This window comes from Agelaius phoeniceus, chromosome 8 (genome assembly GCF_051311805.1).
Source record: "Agelaius phoeniceus isolate bAgePho1 chromosome 8, bAgePho1.hap1, whole genome shotgun sequence".
Classification (NCBI taxonomy): domain Eukaryota; kingdom Metazoa; phylum Chordata; class Aves; order Passeriformes; family Icteridae; genus Agelaius; species Agelaius phoeniceus.
Window position 1 is genome coordinate 28,653,014 of NC_135272.1, and position 18,393 is coordinate 28,671,406.

At 40.2% G+C, this 18,393-nt stretch overlaps 1 protein-coding gene across 5 annotated transcripts in view; it reads right to left on the minus strand.

Annotated features, from left to right (window-relative positions):
- Window positions 1–69: 69 nt before the first annotated feature.
- Window positions 70–18,393, minus strand: part of TESK2 (testis associated actin remodelling kinase 2) — a 76,413-nt gene continuing 58,089 nt past the window's right edge. For all 5 annotated transcript variants that reach the window (XM_054637965.2, XM_054637968.2, XM_054637969.2 and 2 more), the window contains 6 exons: window positions 15,063–15,145; window positions 13,144–13,219; window positions 11,412–11,495; window positions 10,185–10,271; window positions 6,684–6,819; window positions 70–4,874 (listed from right to left, as the gene is read on the minus strand). In XM_054637965.2, coding sequence (XP_054493940.1) covers window positions 3,862–4,874; window positions 6,684–6,819; window positions 10,185–10,271; window positions 11,412–11,495; window positions 13,144–13,219; window positions 15,063–15,145 — 1,479 coding nt within the window. In that variant the 3' untranslated portion in view covers window positions 70–3,861. The remainder of the gene's footprint in view (window positions 4,875–6,683; window positions 6,820–10,184; window positions 10,272–11,411; window positions 11,496–13,143; window positions 13,220–15,062; window positions 15,146–18,393) is intronic.

An 18,393-nucleotide genomic window follows, 5' to 3' on the forward strand; every position in this document is an offset into this window, starting at 1 on the left:
TTTTAAGTACGCATTCGAGCCAGCTTTTTTAACTTAAAGCAGTTGTCCTCTTAATCACAAGACTCAGGCCTTGATTTCATTTTTATTTTGAAAGCAAGTTGGGAAAGTTTACAAAACCTGACCAAGAAAAAAATTATCAAAATATTTAAGTGGATTCATCTTTGGTTACTTCTTATTGCAGTTCCAATAAAACATACACCATTTCTATAGTTCAAAAAAGTCAGAAGGTCAATCAACATAAAAACAAGACGTGCTTTCTTTACATATTCATAAATATCCGCAATATTAGAAAAGTTGTTTCGCAAAGATTTCTTTTCTGGCAGTGTTAACTTACTATTATACACAGGCTACAAACTTCTTCCTAAGCCTTTAATTACAAGTTCAGCTATTTACAGACTGCAAAATATTAAGACGTAAAACTCCTTCATAAATACGAAAATAGATCATCTCGCAAAGATCTTTATACTTAATCAAATATCTGGCTGCCCCTCCTCCCAAAAAAAAAAGGTTATTTGTTTTGCATAGAAATGTAGTGACATGCAATATAAACAATAGCATTAAGTGCAAACAGGAATTATTCAAGTGTCTTTAGTTGTACTGGCAAAAAATACCAACGTTCTGTTACACATAATACATCAATGCCTCTCCAACAAGTACAAGTCTGCTACAGCCCCTTGGCTGTGCTGCTTTTGAGGGGCAGCAATTCACATGCATTCTCCTGGCTGCATTTTATCAACCTGCAACCACAACAAAAATAGCTTATAACAGACATTTAATTGAACTCAACAGAGATTTAAAGTGAATTAAAAACATACTTGATCTCTTCAGGGAGATGTGTAGCAATGTGTAGAAAGTACTTTAAAAGAGCAAGAACTGCTCCTGTAAAGTCAAAATTAAAATCCAATCACGATAAAACTTTGTCACATCACTATAAAACAAGGGAGTTTGCTGACCACATGTTCAAATTCACGTTTATCAGCAGCTGTCAGAAAACAGCCCTCTGTAGAAAAGCAACCTCAGTAGGCACAGAACCTAGGAATTACTAGGTGCAGCCTAGATTCAGCTTTATGCAGCCAAAGGGATGAGATGTTTTGACTTCCAACTGCATCCTTGGAAACACTGGGTTTCAGAAACCACTTTGCAATTTTTAAAATGACCTTTTACTCCAGTTTCATACACATGCCTCTTCCCATGCAGACCAATCCAGGAAAGGCCTGAGCTGCTACTCCTTGGCATTTCTGTTTCTGACATCTCCACCTCAGTACCAAGAGCCAGAAATGTTGATAGCTGTGCCCAATGCATGTCAATTGGTTGTGCTTAGAGCGGACATTTAAGAAAATAAAATTTTAGCTCTGCTGCTTTGTAAGAGCTGTTCAGGGCAGGGAAATGTTGTAAAGACAGCAGTGTAAGAGAACAGTGAGGTCACTGCAGTGGGTGCCCTGGGGTACCCCAAGCTGACTGCTCAAGCTTTGCAGTCAGTGTCAGGGAGGGCTCCATGATGAGGTGTCAGCACTGACAGGCAGGGCTCGCTCAGGGGAGCCCCAGGGCAGCCAGAGGTGTGCGTGTGCTCTCCGGTCAGGCTGCTGGGCAGCTTCCCTCAGCCTGGTGATCCAAAAGGAAACTACTCATTATTGCTTCTTTGTCTGAAGTCACACACCTAAATGCATCTTGTGACAACAGAAGCTGGTGCTGATGGTTTCCCTCCCAGAAGATATAGTTGTAGCAAAGATAAAAAGATTTAAAAATAATAAAAAAAAAAGCAAGCAGGCACCAGGCAGGCAACTGAGTTCTAGTGTTTCTCTGTCCCCAAAGTTACACACACACACGGTGGCAGCCATACAGGCTGCTCTGCACTCTGCAGACACAATACAGAGACAGAGACTACTCTGCAGATCAGCACCTTCAAGAGGCAGAGAGGTGTGGGCCAAAAGGGGTGATCTTAGTGAGCACAGGCATTTTCTCTTTTGAGCTGTGAACAGCTGCCTAATCTGGCATGGACTGTATTAAATAATTCAGCAACACTGGGCTTCTCCTTTCATTCATAACAGCCACTGCAAAGGGAGAACTGCCCAGGTTAACACACACTTCACTAGAGGAAGTCACAGCTGTAACTCATGGAATAGCTACCTACACCTCAGGAAAGATACACATCCCAGCCAAGAAAGAACTAAGGCTTTCTCCATCCTTTCTTTGAGATGGGAGAAGAGTAGAAATAGTCTGGCTTCCATCAGAGACTAGCTTACAGTACCCAGCCTTAGAAGAGAGCAGGAAGAGTGCTAACAGGCTACCTGGATGAAAATCTGGACTCTGCTGCGTCACCATCTGCTCAGCAGGTGTGCAATGTTTACCTCACTTAGGAATGATAATATAGGTTAAAAAAACCCCGTAAAATAAAATTTTAAAAATCCCATGTTTTTTGGGATGATGATAGTGAAAAAGGGCAGGATGTTGCACAAATGTCACAGAATGAGCTGGGATTGCTGATAATGGTTCCAGCAAGCAGCATTAAAGCTCATGTTGCTGCTTCTTTCACAGGTACCCACTCGTCAAGGGAAGTAAAAAAAAAAAAAAAACAAAAAAAACAACAGGTAAAAACGTCATCCTATTCAGTGATAGGAGAAACCAATAAAGACAGCAGCTTCTTTCTGTAGAGGAAACAAAAAGTCAATGTAGGACAAGCTAATTTTCTTCAGTTTGACAATTCAAAGCCTTCCCATGAGCTGTCCTTTCCAAGAACACTTGTGGGGCTACAACACTGCTGGCAAGTTCCCCTGAGCAGGAGATTCCTGTCCTCTGTCAAGCAGGCTAGTGAGGAACCATCATTACTGCAGTGAAATCAGTGAGATGGGATGTTGAACCAGAGAAGGAGGTGAATGTGACCCTTCTAGCTTAGTGATAATAGTCAATTGTGATGTAGCTACTGTATTTAACTATTCTGCAGAAACAGATCACGATGTCCACTCAGCTCTTCAGAGATAAGGGCCCACCCCCTGCCAAAAGCTCAGTACAGCTGGTACTTTCAGAAGCAGTTTCTTCAGAAGCCCAGAAATGGCAATGCCTGGAATATGCTTCTCTGTGCCCTGGGCAAATCTTCCTCCACATTTGGGCTGAGGTACATAAAGAGCTGTACAAGGAAGCAAGCTTCCCTGCACAAATGTATTAAACATCATTACTAAATCCCAAGGGAAAATGAAACACCAGGGAACAGATTCTTCTTGTTAATCACAAAGTACTTGTCATGTGACTCAGCCTGCAGATTGTGACCAGCATGAGGGGTTTTGTTTTTGCTGCTTTTGAAAGAAGAGCTTGTTTAATGCTACAACAGCATTCAAAGCAGCTCTGGGACTAGAGAGCATTTCTATCTGCTCAACATAGTTCGGAAAGACTTCTGTGCCTGTTTCTGAAACACAGGCTCTGACTCAGGTGCACTGATGCAGAATGTTAATGAAAAATATGCAGTGGCTTAGAGCAGATGTTCAGTTAGAGGAAGAGGGAAAAATCTAAGGGTCATTCTTTCTACTTTACATGGAGCTTAAGACCTTAAAATGCCCCATGCTGGAAATCCAGGTCAAACTGTTTAATGGTGCCTGCTCTGGCTGCTGCCTCCAGGAAGGGCTGTGGGACCCACATGGCCATTCTGGCTGGAGTAGTTCCCCCTCCTAATTCAAATCAGGAAAGGGAATAAGCACAATTTGAAATAAGGTTTTATAAAATGATCAGTCTCTTCAGACAATGTCTGCAGCTTTCTGTCCTACAGCCAGCTTGTTAAGTCTCTTTCAGATGTGAAGCCCAGCACTGCAGAAAAGCTTAGTTTAAGCAACTGGGAACAACTCAAGGACACATTCAGTTTAAGCCCTCTCTTCATATGTCACAAGCTGACTTTGTGCTGCCACTTGCTGAGATGTTGGAGGAGGTCTGAGACAACAGGGCAGGACTGTCCCCATCCTGCTCCCTGAAGGGCCATGCCTCTCTCTTCAGCTCGGTGGGAGGACTAACACTGAACAGAGGCTTTGTAGGCTCTAACAGCGTAATTTTCAGTAGGTCATCTTCTACCTCCATCTCTTCAGAAGGGAGACAACCTGCAAACACTTGTGGGGAGCCACGTCCCTCAGAGTTCACTGAATTCTCAACTGGGAGCTTTTTGTAAGATAGCGGCCTGGACTGGGCCAGCACTAATGGTTGATCACATGCTGGATCTCCACATGTGTTCTCAACAGGGCAAAACCCATTTTCCTCCTGGGCCACTGGCCCATCTGAACAGTCCATATCCTCTTCTTGTCCTGGTGCAAGAAGAAACTCTGTTCTGTGAGGCTTGGCGTGAAAGGGGGGAATCTCTGACACACCATATTTAGTGCTACTCAAGAGTTTTTGCCGAACCTCCGCACCTAACTGGGCCGGGTCACACCTGCCAACAGTTGAAGACAGTCCCCCAAACAGGCCATATTCCTTGTGTGGTAATTCAGGAGAGAGTGGAAGTGATCTGCATCTCCTCCCAGGAAGCAGGGAAAGGTCTTGCCAGTCTGTGCTGTACGCCTGCCGGAACTGGGACTGGCTGGCTTTCAGGCCTCCACCCGCCTCTGGAGAATGCAAGTCAAACACGAGGGAAATCACAGACTTGCTTGGCATGTCAAAGAATTTGATCTTTCCCCCCTTGAGGTCCTCCCGGGCACTGAAGGGGTTAACTTTCCGGCCTAACCCTTTGCTTGGTGTGTAGTAGGGGTCCTGCACGTTGATCTTCCTGGAAGGTTTGCGAGAGAAGATATCCGACTGGCTGCGGGACAGCCAGATATTGCGACGCGGACGGGGTGACTTGGGCGGGATCTTGTCATCCAAGGAACTCAAACGTTTCACTCCTGGTCCTTTGTCAATTGATCCTGAGTAGAAAAAGAGAAACACTCTTAGCTTAAAGAAGCTCTGTATAGCTGTGCACCTGCTCACTCACAGAGCCTTCATGACCACTGTAAAGAAAAAAAGCTGTGTTTCTGATATTCCAAACTGTGTTCCATAAGCACATGTCTGCTCCTTTCTTATAAGTTGCTGCACAAACACAAGCACCCCATTCTCTTCTCTTTTCCTCAGTGTATTTAGGGCCCCTGCAAACCTCCTTGCTGCCAGTACACTGCCCCAGCAGAGATGGCACAGGGTGGTGTTGGAGAAGAACAATTTGCATGTTTCTAGATTTATCATCCTGGCTTCCAGCAGAGGTTGCCCAGGGTCTGTTGGTGCTACTGACCACAAAAGAGAACCAGTACAAAACACAGTTGCCAAAGAAATTGGCACTTTTTCACCCTGATGGGAAATGTCTAAGACAAAAAAAGTCTCTCCTTGTACCATGCAGATTTTAAATCATTCTATCTCAGCCTTCTTTCAGTACATTATCCAATACAAAACTGGAGATACATGAGAGTCTGACCCTAATGAATAGGAGTTTAAAAGTTGTACATATGCCTGTGTATTTTCACTCACTGCACACACACACATTTATATATAAAAGCTGTATCACTAGATTAGGATGAGAAACCAGTAGATGTTAACTCCCCAAGTGTTTGGAACATGCATCTGTCATGGGCTCTCAAGGTGCCTCTGATGAGCCGTGTTAGAAAGCAATAACAAATGGATAAAGAAGCGATATCTCCTTTTGACTAACATTTCCAGAATAAGCACATGGATTTTCACTTTTCCCTTTAAATACTGCCACAGTTTAGACTACAGCCATTCCATGTAGGAAAGACTATGCAAGTCAAAGAACAGCATTGTAACACTTCTTTGAGAAGTACTTGGTTTGTACATGTACTCCATAGGAAGAATGCCACCAAAAAAAACACCAAACACCAAAAGAAAAACCCCAACCCAAACAAAAAACCCTAAACAAAAAAAAAAAAGCTTCCTTTTTAACTCACACCTCTTTTAGATGCTTTCCAGGTGTGGGAGAACTACCACATGCATTAACTCTATGTAGTTTGACATAGAGAAAAATTATTTCAATCTACAACTATATTACAGATCAATAATTATGTCTTTATGTTGCATATTTGCATATCCACATAATATAAGAAACTATTATAAATGTACTCTTAAGTTTCCAATGCCAGAAGTGTACTAACATAGAACACCCAAGTCAGAATACAGCCCAGGCTACAAGTGTTTGCTCCCCACACCAGGTGGCACCAGACAGCTTTAAGAAAACCTTTCAAGTCAAACATTCCCAAGCAGACCTGGGACTCATCTTTTCTCGTCTTTCAGAGTATTTCTAGGTACTTTATAATACTCTTGCATCTTCTGTGCTCTTCCTCCTGAAGGAATTTAAGAAGCCTCTAAATATTACAAGTAACATACACCAAAGAAATTATGTACAAAGCAGCAATAAATAAAATTTATGGGTTTTCATATACTATCAGCAATTTACAAATCCATTCCCAAATGAACTCTAAATTTCCTCTCAAGATCTTGGGGACAGACTTTTATCACTTTAAGAAACAGCTAGCTATTTTTTTCACCAAAGGACCTTCCACAGTGCAAAGCATAGAGCATTGCTCCAGAATAATTTTCAGGGTTTGTGTAAAATCATTCATAAACCGTAAATAAAACCATATATAGCCAAATATCAGTTCTCAAAATATGAAGCTTTTCCTCCTCTTGCTGTGAGCACCCAGCAGCAATGTTTGTACAGTACAGACATTTACCTTTTGGTTTTCTTTCATTGTTGTCAAGGTTCAAGAACTTTCTGTCTCTCTCTGAGTCCTCATTTCTCAGGCGGTTTAACATTTCCTCCAGTGTTTTGACAATATCAGCAAATGAAGGACGCAACTTTGGATCCATCTGTGAATGCACACAAATCAAATAAGTCCATTTGGGTTTGTCCAAGCTACTCTGCTTACACAGTGGACAGAGAGAGGGACAATCTGAGGAAACTGAGGAAATTCAAAATGGTTTTAAGTGTGTTGTCATTGCAAAAAAAACTACAGAAAGAAGGAGAAAAGCAGTATTCTATTACACCTCTCCAATTTGTAAATATTCTATGAAAAGGAAAAATTTTAAATTTAAAAGGTGGGAAACTGTCAGATTCATGGCTTGTGGGGGGGGGGGGGGTTGGTTGGTTTGCTTGAAACAGCTTTGATAGTTGAGGATTTCTTTCTGGATTCTTTCTGGTTATCAAACAGAGATTATGTACCAATGTTATTTCAAAAGGATTGCACAAAACATTATGGCTATGTCAATCTTTCAAAGATTGTTATTTTTCCATACTACTCAGTGTACTGGTCTATCATGTAAGGATGCAAGGGTGGTTATATAATTTGATAAAGCTATAAATTAGGAAAAAGAAAAATCCATCTTTCCCAGGTAAAATATTCCCCCTGCTCATCAGTATGTATTAGTCTGTATTTCTCAGTACGTATTTATTTATTCACTCTAGCAGATACAGATCTCTAAACAAAGTCCAACACTAAAATTGTACCACAGGGCAAGCAGCTTCCTTTAAGCAGTAACTTTGAAAGCATTTCATAATTTTGAGCACTGACTCTGTATATATGTCACAGGCTTCACCACTGTAGGTAGCAACATCTAATTCAGCAGCCTAAAGTTAACTTTATTCCAGTAATAAAAATGATTCTGCTTGACCTGATTGCTGTTTCCAGCCTGCTAAAGGCTTTCTCAGAGTGGACAAGCCCAGACAGATCCCACCTCTACAATGGGAACAGTAGTGCTTTGTATACAACAAACCCCAAAGACCTCCCCGTACTGCCCTGCAGGTTGTTTGAGATGGATCTTTCTGAAGACAACTGGTATGATCAGCAATGCCAGAACACCTTCTAGCACAAGGGGAAAAGTGCTAAAAATTCCTATGGACAGTAACAAAACCAAACAAAGCAGCCACACTTGAAGAAATCAACAGCAGCAAGAAAACTGTTCTAAAGCAGCAGCTGGAATTTACTGGCATTGGAAAATATTTTTCTGCATTCCCTGTCTCACTGAAGAGTAGGGCAGGGGCAACACTGAAGCACACACTGTACTCTGACAAACTTACTAATTTGGGAATCTTACAGAGCTGTTGCAAGCTACAGGAACTTAGAGGAAGTAAAAAGAGCTCTCTGGCTATTTTAATTTGTGCTAGGTAAGATGCAAGACAAGAGCAGCAATGGAAAAGTTACTCAGAGCAGTATTTGCCTCTTCCATCCCTGAGCAGTCCAGATTCTGCTCAAATGGAAGAGAAGGTTCCTTCTCAAAGCAGCAGTTGCCAACAGCTTAGCTCATCCTGGTAAGCTTTTTGCACGATCATTTATGATTATGTTTATTAAATATTCCCACAAGTAAGCTTGTAATTGTTGGGTTCTTACAGGTGCTTATTTACAAACCTACACACTTTATAACAGTAAGTTTAAAATTTAATCCATTCATAAATGTCAGTTTTTACTGGTTTTCTTAGGGTGCCTTAGAACACATTTCCTGGCTGTAGAAAATCCCAGGGCTTTGCGCATTAGTTCACCTGGGCTATACAGTTCACACCTTGTTGACCTATTACATAATAAAAAGGTATATAAACGTCCATGTCTCAGAGGAAATTAACACACTGATCACCTCTTCCTGAGGGGCACAGCATGCTTAGGAAGATATAAGAAAGCTTTATCTGTTACTCCGTTTCCCTTCTCCTAGGTGAGTGGTACGTGAATTCCAGCATGCCCCACACTGAAATCAGCATATTAATGGCCAGATCACAAGACAGTAATTTCCATTTCAATTCAGCCAAGGGACATTTATTATACAGGAAGCTGCATTTGACAATAATGAGCAGGAGAAAACCCTTTTTCTCTGAGCACACCAAATTTTACATGAGAATATAAGGTCACTGTCCCTTCCTTCATGAGAAGCTTTACTCTGAATTTCTGAGCTGAAAAGTTGCTTTGGATCAGGCAGGCACCATGTGTTTGGATGCAATACCATTTCTGGAGTCTGCAGGTGGGGGCTGAGCTTTCCAAAGCCAAATCCTACCTCTAACCAAACCCTTTAGTGCTCATGTAATCAAAGGGCTTCATAAACATGAGTGAGATGTACCCCTATCCAGGAAAAGCAAGCTCTGCTGTACTAAGGTGAAATAAGAGGAGTTAAGTAGCTCATCCATAGTAAGTTCCACAAACATTTTAAAAATTAAATTATGCTATGTGGTACCAAGAGCAGCAGTCACTGCCCTCATTCTCACCTTTATACCACTCTCTTCTTGGGCATGGACTATTGTACTAATACAAAGTAAAGAGAGACATCAGGCCAAAACAATCACCAAAAGCATCAAAGAAATGAGACTTCTTAAAAGCACTCACTTGGACACAATGCTGGCATCAGTTCCAGCACAGCCTGGTTGGGAATCCAGGGCCAAGTTTTGTGCAGTAAAATTTTTTAAAGTTGCCTCTACTTCAGTTGAGCAAACTGGACATTGCCAACGTCAGCTGAATGTGGTGGAAGCTCAGGTTCTCTTATTTTATATAAACTGGTTTACTATACATTGGTACTAGTAACTCTGTTACAGGATAACCAGCAGAAGAGATCCACTGCCCTGGAGCTTTCACAATAAGGAGCCAGGAAGGTATCTACTATCACAATTTTACTTGAATAATTGCCAGAAAATTTTCTCTATACAGCACATGGCCCACAGCCTTACAGATATTAAATCATTTCAGTCACAGTCTGGATTTTATGACACAGGCTAAGCATTTGGCTGTCAAACCGCTTTTCCAAAAGGCATCATACAGACACTTCAGAATAGTTTAATGCCTGATCTTGATGTGTTTGTCCCCTCTGTTTGTAAGAGCAACTCAGTCCTTCCTTCATAGCTCAGTAGCCTGCACACAACAACAGCTGGATTTTGTCAGCCCGGGGGTTAGCCAGTGTCAATGGCATCCAACTGGTTATGGTCAGCCTGAGCAGCCTGCAAGAAGCTGTTCAGTGTGCCAGACCTGTTGGTTTGGCATGACAGAACACAGAATTGCAGAAACACAAGACAGACCTTTGAGCAAGGGGAAGGGAAGGATTATAAAAACTGAAAGGGACTTCCTGGGTTGCCAGAAGGTACACTGCTTCTGGAGGTAGGCTCTTCAAGTCTCTTCTGTAAATGCTTTAAGCTTTATCTTCAAAAGCCAGAGGGACTTAGAGAACTCCAGTTTAGGTCTCTCCCCTTCAAGTAAGATACTCACATTACAGCAGTTAAAGGCCAGCTGGAGGAAGTCAGGAGGACAGTCTCCCACCATGTGCTGGAAGGAATCATAATCTAATCCAAAATTCTGTACAAATGACAACAAAGCATAGAGAAATAAATGAGGTCTTCTATCTAGCTCAAAGCATCTTCTTTTAGGAGGTCCCTATGTGAAGTTATCAGGAACAACCATAAGCACCTTTCTCAGCAACCACATAACAGAGGAGTTTGAGAAAACTTCATGCACACTCCAAACTGCAGCGTCCCCAGTGGGGATTACTGATACAGGACAGCTGTAAGAGAATGGGCTGACATCAAAGCCCATCCTTCTTCCTGGATTCAAATGCAATCCATTGCACTTGAAATGTTGCCTGTGTGGATTTGGAAATACCATATACTGTGATGTTTCACTGTAGTGATTTTCATAGTGCAAATTAACAGCCCACTCCAAAACCAGAGGCTTTGCTATGATGGAAATGTATCAGTTAAAATAACTTTTTAGTTATTTTAACTGATACATTTCCATCATAGCAACTAACTATTCAGTGGATGGTAAACTGGTAATTCAAATTATCCAGTTCCTTAAGTGCACGTCTATAAAATCTGAAGGGCAGACTAAAAAAGAATCTTTAATTTATTACAGTCTGAGACTTAAGCAATTTTCCATTTTCAGAAATGGAGGGGGATAGACAATTTGGAATAACCCCACAAAGGGTCAAAAGCTTCCCTGTAGATGGGGTGAATAAAGAAAAAAGTATCTTTAATTACTCAATTATAGCTGAGATCCACTGTGCTTAGCAGAGTTCACACAAAAATAAGGGTTAACTTATTTTAGCTGCTGTTAACACTGCTCCTGCCTCTTTCACAAGGAGGGGGCTGCTTAGTGCATACAGAATGCCAAAATGTCTCGTTGTGAACCTGGCAAGAAGTCTACATGAGCTATCACTCCACAAAAGGAAGAGTTTGCATTGCAGTGCTCTCAATGTCCTGCCAGTTAGGGGCAGAAAGGATTCCCATGAGGACTGCAGCTGCACAAAGCCTCTGAGAAAGTGTCTTCAATGGAGCTTCCCACAATAACAGCATAAAGAGCAAAAGCTTTTTGCAGGCTATTTTTAATATCACACCTATTCATCCTATCTTTGACAGCAGTGGCAGAAGTTCTAAAGGCTGAGCTGTTATCATGGCAGACTCACCACCTCCCACCAATGTTATAAACACAACCACTTACCTCTGTGCGAGGGAGATAGTCTGGGTCTGCCTGTATTCTTGCTATAATCTCACACAGAATTATGCCATAGGAGAACACATCTGCCTGAGAGAGAAAAAATTCAATAGACACATGGTTCAGCTATGAATGCTCAGTGCTCTTATCTGCCACTGAGTTTCTCCTTACCCTAAATGGCTATCATGAAACAACCAAACAACACCACAAACACTGAGCAACTGCATTAAAGCTAACATTTTCCATGTGAAGAAACCCATGCTCACAGAAAGCATTCTTGTTGTACAAATAGCAATGATAACCTTAAAATTCTTTCAAGAGGAAAAAAAAAACCACCAAACTACTCTTAATTCAGCAATGCAAAAATTTTTTTAAAAAATTAAAAATCCTTCCTTGCACAAAGAATAGTGAAGTTCCATCTGATGTCCTACACATGGGAATAATTAAAAACATAGCCAAAACATGACATGCCCATATATCACTGTGGTTAGAAAAACAGGTTTAGAATACACAATTCACAGCCTAGCCAGAACATTAATGCTATTTTCAAGAAAAATTACATTTTCCTCTTCTCAGTTCAGTACCTCTGGAGAAAACTGTCTTCCCAAAGCTTGAGCTATCTAGCAGCACTGTATATCAGGTTTAATTTCCATGACGTTTAGTAAGCACGTATCTGACTACCTCTGGAGCTGCACAGTTCCTCAGATTTCCACCCACCTGAATTTTTCAGGTAATAAAATTTAGGAAAACATGGAATACAAAACTACAGGGCAGAAGCATGAATCCCTCATCCCTTATCAGGTTTGTTTATGTGTCATTCATGCTGATGAGGTACGACATCTGCTTCCTCTTTAGTCCTTCCCATGGTAGGGTCAATGAGGAATGTGGCATCATAGATTTAGGTACTTTATTATTAATTTAGGTCAATTAAACTCTTTTAAAAGCTTTGAAATGGTAATTATTACATTCATTACTGAGGTAGTTTCCTGCAAGTTAAAAGTACCACCAATTAAACAGAGTATTAACTACTAGGTATAGAGAGGTACAGGATGTGGCCTTTATCACATAAAAGCTGCACTGGCAGAGCTGAAGTAATGGAGACAAAATCCTGTGTAAAGAAGAGACTGATTGAAAACACCACTTCTAAAACCCAGTGTGGCCTTATCCTCCTCTGAAAGAAACATTTCCCAATGACACAAACAGGAAAACTTAGAAATACCTTTGGAGAACATTTTGTCTTATCAAGGTATCTCACCTTAAGACATGCTGGTTTATTTTTATATTTATACACACACACACATATACATACATAAATATAGATACATAGACACACACACAGAATTGTGCAAGTTTACATACAGACCTTTTACTTCTACCCAGGTTTCACTACTGTACAGTTATGGAAGCAACTTTGCTACATTTCTCAGACTTGGTTAAATTAAATGGTGTTAGGTCAACAAAACATTACTATATTTAAGTTTGTGGGATATTTCAGAATGGAAATAGCATAACAGAACAATCATAAAGCCAATTCTATTTCCATACAAGATTAAAAACCATGAATTACAAATATTAGCTATTTAATTCTCAATCTCCCTTAGTCTGTTTCTGTTACTGAGTACAGAAACATCACAAGTGAAAATAACAATAGTTTTAATATGATGGAAATTCCAAATCTTCCATACTGCTACAGAAGAAAAACATTTGACAACTAACTGCATTTATATCATGTACCTACCTTTTCATTGTAGGGCTCATCTCTGAGAACTTCTGGTGCCATCCAGAAAGGTGAACCCACAACTGGTAACTTCTCACTATATAAATGTGGGATAGATAGGGATGGGAGGTGGTGGGAGAGAAGGAAGAATCATTAATTAAATGCTCAAGCATTGCTACTAACTTTCCCAATCAATTACTCATATTTTATTTCCAGTTTAACATGTCCAGCTATTTTAAAAGAATGTTTTATGTTAAGGTCACAGCTGTTCAATAGTTTTTATTGCCTAATTCTTGGCAGAGTTGGCTCCTTCATCTACACATATAAAGGTTTGTGGACATCAGTTTTGGGCTAGATGCCAAGTTCTCCATTCATCCAGTAAGACATTCAGGTATCCATCCCTAGATGTATATGCAGCTCTGAATGAAGTCAAACTTATTTATTATTAAAATAATAACGATTTTTAAATTGTATTTAAAAAAATAAAAATCAAAATGGACAGATGAATCCTTTAGTATGGAAAAATTAAAAGTACTCAGAGTAGACCAATTTGAAAAACTTGCAGTTTCCATAAAGCTGAATACTGGGGCCTTAAGAAAGGCTCCAGCCTGTCACCCAGCTGATCTTGAGGGAATACCTATTTAAAAAAGAAAAGGCCTCTGAAGGTCTCAAAGTAGCATGGCTTGCTACCAGCAAACTTGAAAGAACAAAGCTGCTTTTGAAAATGGAGGTAAAAGTAGATAAAAACAAAATAGTGTCTAACAGTGCTAATGCAGCCATTCTATTATGTTGTTGGCCTTAGTCTCAAGCTACCTTAACTGTAATCTCAGTTTTCAGAGCATCTCAAAGCTGGGTATTAAGCACACCTTAAGGCACCTGTAGTGTCTTGCTGATTTTGTGATGGGTTCATCTGAATACAGCTGAAGCTTTCAGCACCTCACAGGGTGCTCCAGAGCAGCTACAAGACAGACACTGGCTGGACTTATCAGTAGTTTGTAAATTAAGATGTTCACTTTGTTAAGCTTTTAGACCCAATGTTTCACCAATATTAATGCAAACCTTCAGATCTCTCAATGTATGGTTTTAGGATATGTGCAGTTTAAAAACTGTGCAGAGCTGAGATCAACTTTTATTGTTTTCTTTGCAGTCAAAAGTGCTGGAAGGCTTTTATTTATTTTATGCAGAAGCACACACTGGAGAAAATCTGACAGCACATTTCACAGTCAGAATACTCTGCAATACACAAGTGAATATACAGAGAGAACAATGAAATACTTGTCCCTGATCTCTCTAATGGAGGGATGACAAAAGGACTATTTTCAATTGTGACAATAGCTTGTGACAGTCCCCTGTGCATTCCTCAAATGAGTTAAGATTATAATTTCATCCTGGGGAAAAGAAAATTGTGAACTACTGTTAGACAGTAATTTTATAATTAATTTTATTTTACTCTGCTATAATCCTGGATCTTAAAAACTAACCCAGAGGTTAAATAAGAATGATGCTGGAATGACAATGAATATTGTTTATGAAAGTGCAAAGAAATGAAAGTTGCTTGAAATCAAAAAATGACATTTATTACAAAATCATCCCAATCCAGAATGCTGGACAATATTTTTGTGTTTGCTTTGTGTTTTGGGTTTTTTTAAACCCAAAATTCCCAAGTACCACCTTAAGAGATCTACCAAAAAGCTTGAGCAAATCCTTTAGTGCTTGGAATATTTTTGAAGAATCAATGTCACCACTAAATATCAAAAATGGACAGTAATTAAGGCTGGAACATTTTGGCTATCCAGCCTGCAGTTCCAGACTGAAGACTGAGGGTATTTTTTGAAAATTCTGTACCAGAGTGCAATAACAGTCTCAGGGACCTGGCTCCCAAGAGCTTCTGGCCTGCATTTGTACTACAATTCTCACTTCATTTAGATTAGCTCACATACCTGTGATCAGGAATTTTCTCTGCTAAACCAAAGTCTCCAACTATTGCTGAGTATCCATTCTCATCATGTTTGATTAAACAGTTCTGGAAAAAAAAACAAAACGAAAACCAAACAGAAGAGTTATTATCTGGGCATGAAACCTCTGTAACATTCCAGATTAAAAATAGATAAAACAAGACTACAAATATAGTTTGGAAGATATTCATCTATGAGAAGCTTTTATCTGAGAGCAACAACCCTTTTCTCCCACCCTCCCCCTGCACAATCACATGTCTATCAAACTTAAGATGCTGCAACCAGCCTTCCACTTAGCTAATAATCCACTTAAAAACTTGCTGAGAAGGCAGGCAGGCAGCCACAGGCAGCACATACCCTGCTAGGTTTTAACAAGAATTAAGATGATTTAGCTCCCTTATGCTCAAATATGCAATACATGCTGTTCACTATGACACCTTACATTTTCTCTTTACAATTTGCCTGTACCTGACCAGAATACAAGATCAGAGCAGACTCTAAATTCCTTTCTATGTTTTGTTGCATTAACTACTGAAAAGGAACTTGCTGCTTTGCAAAAAACTTCCATCAGAAAATATAAGATGTGACCAAGTTATATGTATGTGCTTTTAGAGTCTCAAAATTCTTTACTTTACAGTACATCAGAAGACATGATTTAAGAGAAAAGTAATAGGGAAATGCTGTCAGTGTTTTCCTTTCAGATGTGCCCTCCAGTGTCAGGATGGAGGGCAACTTAAGGACACACACAGATAATTGTGCTCTAACAGCATCACATCCCACATAGGCTATTATAGATTTCTTTTTATTTTTTATTTACAACTCGGAGAAATATGCTCTGACCATTCCAGTACCACATCTTTTCCCATTGCACCAAATGAATCAATAGCTGATACCCTGCATTTTGTTCTGTCCTGCAATGGATGGAACAAGACAGAGAATTCATTCCTTTCGCACGTGTTGTTCTGTATCCTCCTGCGGGCAGGACAATAGCAGTGAGCAGCAAACCCACTGCTGACTCCTGCCGAGTGGTACCCTGCATTAATTAGCTAAACAGCAGGAAACACTTTCTGCCTTTATTGTGCCTGGATACACAAAAGCCCCTCACTGACCCCAGAGCATTAGCTTGTCTGTATAATGCAACTACCAAGAAAAGTGAGTCCCTTGTCTAAAAGATCAAGTTCAGGTCATCACTGTTTACATTATTCAGAGACGATTGTGGCTTAGGCCATGAAGTGAGTTTTCTTCCTGCCAATTAAAAGGTTAAGCGAGCCACTCCTGTGATCATGTAAAGAAAGTGCATGCCAGCCTCTTGAAACACATGCCAGGCTCCTGAGATGCAAAGCTTTATTTGTTTAGCATGACTCAAGTATAATAACTACAGTTAGTTTGGGGATCCATAAACATGCACCAAGTTAAATCAACTGTGCTTGCCCAAAGAGCAGCAAAGCTTCTCAGTTGCGAGCTTTGTTATCTTTTATCAAAGAGTGCATTCATTCAGCTTGCCTCTCTTTAAACATTTGGTCACAGTAAGTGGACTTAAAACTGAGAAGGATAAAACTACTGAAAAATCTTACTCAAATGATTCAGACAAGTGGAATTTCATTGTGTACCACACAGAAACAAGTCCATGAGGACACCAAAGATTTTACAGTGTTCAAGAAGGCTGATACTATTCTGTGCAGAAAAAAATTCAGGTTATTTTTCTGCCATAGATTTCTCAGTGACTAAAGATGATTCTTAATTCAACATTTAAAAAAAAAACCTCTATAATTCGTAATCACTAGTTTTGAAATTTAGGTTTCCTTCTTGCATTATACCTTTGATTATTTACACTTTATTCATTTTGAGAAGCAAGACAGCAGTACTTAATTTTACCTTCTGGGTTTTATGGATCATTGTCATTCTCCAATAATCCCTGATCTCCAAAATTTTGAGGAAACAATTACATCCCGACTAAGAACTATTTTCAATGTAACTAAAAATCTACTGATCTTAAGATCCACAATAATTTACAAGCCTGCTTTGTTACCAAAAGGAAGCTTAAATGAACATCATCGTGACAGCAAATATTCCTTCAGGTTCTTACCAGGATCTAATCTCATCCCGTTAGACAGCGATACATCAACTGAAGCTGAACAATCCTACCCCCCACCAAGCCCCAGGCAGTCTCAGCTTTCAGGTGCAGCACTGAACTATTATACAAGTAGGTTATTCCTAGATAAATCATACATTAAATCAATGTTGGCTGACAGCTCTGAGCCCCTTCCCCAGTGAGCAGGATTTGCCTGCAGCAGAGGCAGGCTCCCTTGCAGTGCAAGCATTTGGAGAGACCCAGCAGCACAGACACCCCACTGCTGTGGGGTCCACAGGTCCCACAGGAGAGGCCACTCCACCAGGAGAAGGCACCAGGGGAAAGCCTTGGGAAACATTCCTGCTGTAGGGTACTGATATGAGCTGTTCTGCTATGGTGGGCTGCACAAACTGCTCTCTCTCATTAGTGCATGCTTGTCTTTTGTTTGCACATGAAGAAGTGCTGAGTGTGAATTTAAGTTCATTAGGATATGTAGTCCAATACAAGAGTGACTTTTTTATTCACACTTAAATCAGCCACAAGCAGGTGACATGTACCATACAATAAAATTCCAGTGTCACTACAAATGCTCACTGTAGTGAAACTAAACTGATTTAATTCATCTGGGGCAAATTTTTACATAGCTAAGCACTGACTTCCTGGAACCCAGAAAGAATGAAAGCCCATTCCTAGCAAAATCAGTAGTAAACCCTTTCTACACACACCAGCATTGTCAGATGTCACTTCCCCAGCCAGTACTGCTCATTCAGGGCAAGACTGTGCAGATGATAAAGCTGCATTTTGTGCTGAGATCCTCCAAGCAGTCAAGGTTAGTCCTCAGCACCACCATACTCCTTTTCTCCACACTTCCCATCCTAGTAATGCTAAACCCACAGCACAGATAATGGTGTTACCAGACTTAAGATGCAATTCATAAATAGGTGACATAACATAGCCCACTGTGGTTCATACACACTCAATGAAAGACAGAAAGAATTCACATTCTACCAACAAGATAAATCAATATCACACAGGGACAAAGCTTCGGTAGAGACTAAAAGGTTAAAAATAGCTTTTGAATTTAATCTAGAGGTGGTATCTTAGTAGGAAAAGTACAATAGTACAAACTGCACTGTTTCTTCTAACAAAGTGATACTTCTCAGTTTCTGTAAAAAATCAGTGTGGTATGAAGAAGTTCCATTAATGGATTTTAGCTCAGAGATGCAAGAGTTCAAACCCCTCACT